Source organism: Drosophila albomicans, chromosome 2L (genome assembly GCF_009650485.2).
Source record: "Drosophila albomicans strain 15112-1751.03 chromosome 2L, ASM965048v2, whole genome shotgun sequence".
Taxonomy (NCBI): domain Eukaryota; kingdom Metazoa; phylum Arthropoda; class Insecta; order Diptera; family Drosophilidae; genus Drosophila; species Drosophila albomicans.
In genome coordinates, this window is record NC_047628.2 from 25,099,748 (window position 1) to 25,108,835 (window position 9,088).

General features: G+C 39.8%; 1 protein-coding gene across 1 annotated transcript; it reads left to right on the top strand.

Moving 5' to 3' along the window:
- Positions 1-577: 577 nt before the first annotated feature.
- LOC117565425 (mucin-5AC) lies at positions 578-7,990 on the top strand. The gene is made up of 5 exons (XM_034244509.2): positions 578-695; positions 1,724-2,059; positions 2,117-2,197; positions 2,957-5,329; positions 6,454-7,990. The coding sequence occupies exons 1-5, from the start codon at positions 608-610 to the stop codon at positions 7,671-7,673; spliced, it is 4,098 nt and encodes a 1,365-aa protein (XP_034100400.2). The 5' UTR covers positions 578-607; the 3' UTR covers positions 7,674-7,990.
- The last annotated feature ends 1,098 nt before the right edge of the window (positions 7,991-9,088 follow it).

Consider the following 9,088-nt stretch of genomic DNA (forward strand, 5'->3'; position numbering starts at 1 on the left):
TTCTATAAGCTCGTTTATCACCAGGTTCAAGACGGGCTTTTAAGCCGTACAGCAAGTTCATCAGTCGAGAGCTCTGTGAAGATGTGATTTACGCACATCGTTTTCTGCTTTAAGTTTTTGAGAAGAGACTGGACAGCAAACATTACCTGAGAATCACTTATTTACTCTTTCTCCTTCTCTCTCTCTCTTTTACAGTGTCTACAAATTTCTTCATTAAAAGTGTGGCAGAAGTTTTGGCAACAACAACGACGTTAAGATACCTGTATCATTTGCTCTGAATGGCTAAACAATTGTGCGGGTAATTCCATCCGTGCAGCTCCGTGCTCTGTGCTTCGTGCTTCGTGCTCCGTAGAGTCGAGCATGCGCTGGCCTCCACCAGTTGCCGGCAGACGCATCTTCTTCTTCTTCGATTCGCTTGTCATTGGAAAGTTGCCGCAGCCGCTTTGCTGCGTGACACACATTTCACGCATTAGACAACCCCCAGAAGACAGAAGACAGATAGAACCATAGCCCGCTATTCCAACTCCAAGTTGCATTATTCATGCGCAGAGAAGAAGAAACAGCAACAACAACAACAAGCAAAAGAAGTGCTGCAAGTGAGGCAAAGATGACGCTTCGCTTAGTCAGCATATTATCGCTGGCATTATTTTTAGTATTGCCCGCACAGTTGGATGCATTTATCACGCAGAATACAGGTGAGCTATGTAACAACGGTAACGTGCGTGAAAAACTCTGATAACAACAGATCGGAGCATAACAAAAATGTAGAGAGCGAAGCATGCAATAGCAACAAAGTTATTTCTCAGTTCACTTTGAACGTCAAATTCGGTTCCAAATGGTTTCCATTGGGGAATTCCTAGCCAGATTATTCAGCAGATTGTGTTTTCCTTGCGGAGAACTCTACTTAACGGGTTAAACAACTGAGCAGCTTAGTCTAACCAGTGGAATCGTAAATGATTTGCAAATTCCTAAAGTTCACTTGAACAGAAGTTGAAGAATTAATTCTTAAAAAATTAATTAACATCTCTAAAAAGAAGTTAGTTAGCTTATTAAAATTGAGATAACATATATAGTAAAAAGTAAATTAACTATGGTAAAATTTTTTACATTTTATTTTCCAGCGTATAAATAAGATCTTTTAGAACTTAAATATAAAACTAAAAATGTAGGAAACAATAATAAATAGTTTGTATAACAAATATGTTAGGATGTAGGATGTTGTATAAAATATATTCTAATTAGTTTTTATAACAAATAGGATGTGGGATATAGGATAAACAATATTCTAAATAGTTTGTATAAATAATAGAATGAAGTATAAAATATATACTGAATAGTTTATATAACAAGTAGGATGTATAATGTAGTATAAAATATATTCTAAATGTAGGAATAAATAAATAGAATTTCTACTAAATTTTTTGATTTACAATCTAACTCAAAACATTATAATTAAATTTCATGAAAATGGAATTAAAGTTACACATGTAAACTTTTATGTTCTCATCAATTACTTTGTTGAAATTTAATATATTTTCTTCACATTCTGGGAGATCTCTTTCTGTTCAAAAAGTATTCCAAAATGTCTGCAATTGATTTCAAAAATGCTTTAAAATATATCAAATATAAATAATGTATAACCAACATATTTAATATTCATACATCTATTTTGCTTTCAACTTAAATTTAAAACTCAAATTCCCTTTTAATTCCTCTCCCTCAGGATGCCATCACAATGGCACTTGGTATGCGGACAAATCGGTGGTGCCCAGCATGGAGAAGTGCCTCAACTGTCAGTGCAATCGCAAGACGCTCGTCTGTCGCCTAAAAGTGTGCCCAGAGATGCCGATGCCACCGCCACGCGGCTGTGTGGTCGTCCAAAAGAAGAATACCTGTTGCCCGTATTTGTCGTGTGCTCGTCTCGATGCCTTCTACAAGATTCCCACCAAGCGACGCATCATCGCCTACTTGGATCACTATGAACGCGAGTCCATCGATCGTGTGGTCAACGATAATATGCTGCAAAGGCGCTCTGATGACTCGGACGTGGATCTATTTGGTAAGTTGAGATTTTACTTTATATTTTCAGTTGTTGAATAATCTAAATATTTTGCAGTTTGTGTGAAGAATGGCACGGTGTATAAGTCGGGATCTGCGATGTCTTCATCGAATCTGTGCAGCTATTGTTATTGCATTGGTAAGTTCATAAAGAGAGTAGAAAATGAAGGTAGAAGAAAGAAGAAAATATATTTTTCTTAACTTTATATTCGTTTGTCTGTCTTCCTGTTTGTCTGATCTCCTAATACTTAGAGGCTATCAAAGCTGAAGAAGTCAATACTGTATTGAAAATGTGTTGCGGATATATCACAGTCGAGCATAGTCGAATGTAGCTTTCTTACTTGTTTTGTTTAAATATTGCTTCCCTATTTTATATTGTAAAAAAAATAATATAAATATTTTTAATACATGCTTTATTTGCATACATTTATTTAAGACCAATAAGTAAATATAATGTTTAATATTATAACAACACAAATTAAACTTCTTCAGCAAAACCTATCAAATTATTTTCTTAGTTATAGGAATATGTAGCGAATTTTTAAAGTTATTCTTTCCAATTGTGCAGTACACTATATTAAATTCCTACTAAACTACTTCTAATAATTATGTAGTGAATGTTGTCAGTTAACTTATTTTGTTTTGTGCATATGAAATGTTGTCTTAAAATTAAACTCTTAAATCTATCTCAGATGTGTCTCTCAAATTTCTTTCAAACTCTCTCAATCAAAACTCCCAGGACACGAAATTAAATATGTACTTACTGAGCAATTTCCATAAATTTCATAACTATCATATTATAAACTTGGCTGTTTCTCAGGAAATTACTCTCATCTGTAACCTTACTATTTTATATGTTGTTATATGAAATCATACTAAAATCTCCCTTCTTTTTCAGGTGGCACCGAGAAGTGCGTCAAACCGAAGTGCATGCTGCCCGTGGAGGGCTGCAAACCGATCTTCGTAGACTCCACCTGCTGCCCGGTTCGTTACGATTGCAGCAGCAAGACATCGGGCAAATCCTCTCAAGAAGTGCGCTATCGCAAGACCTCGAACAAACACTTCCAACGCATGTCGCAAAGACTTCAACGCAATCGCGGTTGCACCGTCAACAGTCAGTTCTATGCGGAGGGACAGAAAATGCGCTCGGATGCGGACAAACCCTGCGACATTTGCTTCTGCATACGCGGCACACGTCGCTGTGCTCCAAAGAAATGCTCCCCAGCCCTGAAGAACTGCATCCCGGTGGTGCCCAAGGGTCAGTGTTGTCCCTCCAGCTACGACTGCGGCAGTCAGCGGGATTATCGCCGATCGCAGAGTTCGCGACAATTCAATCTTTATAATCTGCTGTTCGGCAAAGAGGAACAAGAGGCTGAGGCAGCAGCAGCTGCAGCGATGATGCCACAGAACTCCATGCTAGCCGAGCATTATCCACACGATCGTCACCCGACGCCGCCGACGGTGGGAGATGCCTTGGAGGCGAGCAGCGAGAAGAGCATTATGGACACGTTGCGCGAGGGACTCGAGTTCATCGATGGCAACAACAATCAGATGCTTGCCAGCAACATGGATCTGGTAACGGCAGCAACACCTGCGCCCATAATCGAAGACGGAAGCACCACAGAACTGAGTTTGCTTGATTTGCTGTTGGGTCCCAGCACACAACAAAGTGAAGTCAAGGTGACGCAGGAGTCGTTGACGACAACGAAGAAACCTTTGTCTTGGGTGGATTTGTTGCTCGGTCCCGATGAAGAAGATGTTGCTGCTGTCACAGAGTCGAGTATAGAATCAAACACAGCGCTGGCTCAATTGGAGGCGCAACCGAGTGTGGCAAGCAGCACTTTAAGTAGCATTAAACGCATTGCCGATGACTTTGACGATCAACTGGGCAGTGATGAGATTGCTGTAGGTGAATTACCCGCAGAAGCACAGCAAATATTGCTTAGCAATTCACAGTCAAAGGAAGAAGAAATCGAAACAACAGCAAAGCCAGCGAATGATTTACTCAATGCGTTCTTGAATGGACTCTCCGATATGCTGGACGATAATGCAACGAGCAGCTCAACAACAACAACTTCCACGACAACAACGACGACCACAAGGCGACCCACAGTCAAAGTGCAACATGCACCTCCAATGTTTCGTCCACTACCGAGCAATAAACCGCAGCACAGTCGCATCAACTCGAAGCTGGCAAATCTGACGGTGACGCCGCCAATGGTTGTGGTCACCAGCAAGTATGGACAGCCCGTGACCTACAGAACAATGCCCAGCAGCAGCAGCAGCAGCACAACGACAACCACTACAACAACGACAACCACAACGACAGCCAGACCCACAACAACAACAACCACTCAGCAACCAAGCACAACAACAAAATCAACAATTCGAACTACAAACAAACCGAAACCAAAGCCGAAGACAACGCGACGCACCACAGCAGCAACAACAACGACAACAACAACAAGCAGCACCACCACAACAACAACCACACCGCGACCCACCACAACAACAACAACTACAGCGCGACCAACAACAACCACTAAACGCAGCACTTTGAGACCCAAGCAAAGCACCGCGCGACCTTTGATCATAAAAACAAATCCAAGCATTTTGGAAGCAGAACCTTTGGATGTCAGCGATGACAGCACTGCGCCCACTTTGCCACCCAGTTTGCCTAATCTCAAGATCATTCCATTCCTGCCTACAGATGCTGTGAATAGCCAAGCAACCAAGCTGCAATCGCAAAGCAGCTACAACAACGTCAACGCCAACAACAACAACTACTATCAGCAACAGCCAATGGCTGCTGATAAAATGGATATTGATTACGATCCAGCTTACGATGAGACTGCCGCACTTTATCCTTCAATAACCTCAGCTTATCCACAACAACAGCAACAGTCGCAAGTCAGCAGCAGCAACAACAACGATCAGGCTGCCTACAAATACAAGTTCAATGTGGAGGTGCCCGCCGTGGAGGCGCCACCAGAGCCGGTTGTGCATCTCGGTGGACAATACGAAGGCAGTGCAGCGTATGTTAACTACGACTTTGAGCAGCAAGTTGTGCCACCAGCGCACAGCGGCTTCTCGCCTCCCACCGAGACTGAGGGCGGTTTTATGCCCAAGGATCCGCTGGTCATCGATGGCGAAGTGTTGCACGATCACGTCACATCCAATGTTATACTTTCGATTGGCAACAACTATCAAGTCACACAACACATCATCGATATAACAACGGCGGCAAGTGAAAACGACACGATTCCAATAGGTAAGTGAATGGGTTTAATAAAGGCAAGGTGAAGAATGGCGTAGGATAGTAAGAGATGTATAACGAATGAGAAATGCGTATATATTAATATAAAGAAAGATATTCTAATCTAATTCTCTAGAAGAAGGATCATTATTCAGAGTTGAAAAAGCAATACATATATTGATCATTAAAAGAAAATTTAAACAATTAAAAGTAGAAGTTTGAAAGAAGGATACTTTTTTCTTTTATCAAATTTTCAATAAGCTCAAATTCTATTGATTCTCCCCCTTCCAATATATTTCTTAAATTATTATTCCCCAGAGATACCTTCCATTTCCTCATCACTTTCCTTGGCAGTGGAGACATCCCAATCGATGTTGATAATCTTTAGTCAATAGCCTTTCTCTTTTGGTCTTATATTTTGATGGTGCAATGGACCAAAGTTGCCCATAATCAACTTCATAATTTTGAAAATTCATCAGCTATTTTTCAATAGAAATCAATTAGATTGAACTTAAACAAAGGTTACAGAATTCATTTATCAACAAATTTCACTCACATTCTTCAACTTTTAATGTGTAATTTAAAAGTAAATCACTTTCTTTAAATATACCTCAGCACTTTCCTAGAACTATAATTTTTTGCTTACATTATAAGTATATACGTTAAAGCACCTCTATCGCGAAAAATAAGCAGACAAAAACCAATGAAGCGACTACGAATAGTCGATAAACATTTGAAATTGCTCACAGGCAACTCTGGGGAATCGAATGGATTGAACCAAAAACAAAGATTATAGCTAGACCGTCAGCCACAAAAGATTATAAAACTTACTCATAGTTATTATATAAATATTAATTGTAGCTTTTATATATCAATCAAACAAAAAACTTAAGAATATTTGTAAACTCTTATAAGAAATCAATTGCATTACTTTAGTAAAGTAATTTTGTCATTTTCAGAATAGTTTATTTATCTTAGAGAGCCAAATATTTAGCAACATTGTTCACTCTCCATTCTTGTTGCGTATTAATTACTTTATAAATCATTCAAAACTTACCCATTCTCTGTATAAAATCCGTTTGTAACAATGTTTGTCCACTTCGGAGCAACAACTCATTAATCATTTTCGCTTTTGGCAGAAATCACAACACCCGATCCCTTTAAAGATGTCATCCACACCGAGAGGTCGCCCAATCTGGACGCACTCATTGTGGACAAGCAGCCAGCACAACAGCAACAGTTGCAGCAACAACAAGAACAGCAACAGGAACAACAGTTGCAGCAACAGCAGCTGCAACACATCGAGAGCGTAAGCTATAGCATAAGCAGCGCTTCCGGTGGCAACAAGGCAACAACACAAACACCCGCCACAACAACAACTACTACTACAACAACAACTCCATCAACAACAACAACAGCAGCAGCAGCAGCAGCACTGCCATCGATAATAGACAAAAACGAAATCAATAAACTGGACCAGTTGCTGGACGAGTTGCTGGGCAGCGTCAGTCAGAGCACGGTGCCGCCCTTTAGGACATTGCCACCCAGCATAGCAGTAAAAACAACCGCTACAACAACAACATCATCGAGACCGGCAACAACAAGTGCGAGGCCAGCAACAACGACAACAACACGTGTCTATAAAAAGGGCAACAAAACGAAGAGCAAACCGGCAGCCGGCAACAGACGCAACAATCCAACAGCAATTACAAGTAAACCCAGCAGATCCAAAGTTCAACAGGCCACGCGACGAACTCCCGCCAGCAGCAGCAACAGCAGCAGCAGCGGCAGCAACAACAGTAACAGAAACAACTCTGTGGCAGCCACAGCGTTGACAAGTGTTAAGCCCAAAGGCACAACGGTAACTACAACCATAACAACAGCAATTGCTAAGCCAACAACAGCAGCAACAACAACAACAACATCGACGACGACGACGACAGCAGCAACTGTTGGCAGTTCAATGCGTCCATTTTTAATGTCACCGTTCGACACATTGCCCTTCCTGAACGCCAGCTATGAGGTGCGACCGCATATGTTGCAACCACAACAGCAGCAGCAGCAACAGCAATTGTTGGAGTTGCAACAGCGACCGCAGCAATTCCATCATTATCAGCACGCGCCCAGCAGCAGCAGCAGCACAACAACAACACCGACAACAACAACAACTGCAGCAGATGCAAGTGTTGTTGTGGGGGGCGAAAGTTTAATGGATGCCACGGGTATGCTAAAATTAGCTGGATGCAACATTTATGGTCGCATGTATCGCGTCGGTCGCATTATAGTCGAATTATCCAATCAATGCCTGGAATGCAAATGCACCGAGGTGGGCGTCAAGTGTGGCCCACTAGACTGTTAATTTAAGATCCCCTCCGCACCCCTTCGCAGCCAACCAGCCCCCGCCTAGAGCCTTGGTAAGTCTGTATGTGTATGTTTGTGCCGTTGTATGTTTGTGTTTTTGTATGTGCGTCTGTGTCTGTGTTTAGCCAAGTTCTCAACCTCCCCCGCTGCTTAGTTTATGCATTTAACATTTTAGTGAGATGGCCGAAAACGCAAGATTTAGAATTAGATTTAGTTAGTACTTAATTTAGGGGGAAAACTTCAGCTCTAAGTTGTATTATAGACTCTTAATATTTAATTTTTAATTTTACACTAATTCGCATGCATTTAATTTAATTTAATTTATAGTATGCTCTCCACATTGAGTTTGCATACATTTTAATTTTTAAATCATAATTTTAGTTTTATTTTATCAATAAAAATTACATTAACAATGAGTTTCTTTTTATTTTGTTTTACTTTTTATTTTCTATTCATTTTTATACCCGTTACACATAGTGCCTCCAAGGAAGGTATGTAACAGGCAGAAGGAGGCATCTTCAACCCCATGAAGTATACGATATAATCTTGATCAACAACGAGACAATATAGCCATGTCCGTCTGTCCGTCAGTCTGTCAGTCTGGCCGCAGTCTGTCCGTCAGTCTGTCTGTCTGTCTTGCATTCTTTGGTATATTTTTAAAGTAATACTATAGCAATATACTTTCGTATATTTTTCGGTATTTAAGCGGTATATTTCTTTGGTATATTTTAAAATTAACACCACACTGTTTTGCATCTCCAACCCCGTACAAAATATATGCTTTGATATAATTTCAGTATATTTTTAAAGTATTACTATAGCAATATACTTTCGTATATTTTTCGGTATTTAAGCGGTATATTTCTTTGGTATATTTTAAAATTAACACCACACTGTTTTGCATCTCCAACCCCGTACAAAATATATGCTTTGATATAATTTCAGTATTTTCGTGGTATATTAATTTTAAAATGAATACTGCACTGTTTTGATTTTATTTACAATGGGAGTTATCTCCGGCCCCATACCAAATATAGCCTTGAGTATATTTTTAGTATTTTTCGGTATATTAATGTGGTATATTTAAATATATATAAATTAATACCGCGCTGTTTTCATTTTACTCAGAATGGGTAGCAGGTATCTCAAATTATCATTTTTCAATGTAGGCATTTCCTAGTATATTTTTATTGCCTAATCGAAAATGTCGCCAGTGAATGCATTTCTAATTTGTATGCGAACAAAATTAAAATGCACACGTGTCCCAATAGCGATAATAGCGATTCAATTTCGTTTAATATGTCTATATAAATATTTAATTAGCTATTGAACGTTTACCGTGAATTTGTGCACAATTAGTTGTGCATTTGGGACATTGTCGTGAAATTAAAAAATCCATTTAAAAGTGTAAAA

Excerpts from the sequence above, each read along its gene's own strand:
- LOC117565425 (XM_034244509.2), top strand. The coding sequence starts at position 608 with ATGACGCTTCGCTTAGTCAGCATATTATCGCTGGCATTATTTTTAGTA. Across the intron at positions 696-1,723 it reads ATTTATCACGCAGAATACAG|GATGCCATCACAATGGCACT; the intron begins GTGAGCTATGTA and ends CCTCTCCCTCAG. Across the intron at positions 5,330-6,453 it reads AAACGACACGATTCCAATAG|AAATCACAACACCCGATCCC; the intron begins GTAAGTGAATGG and ends CGCTTTTGGCAG.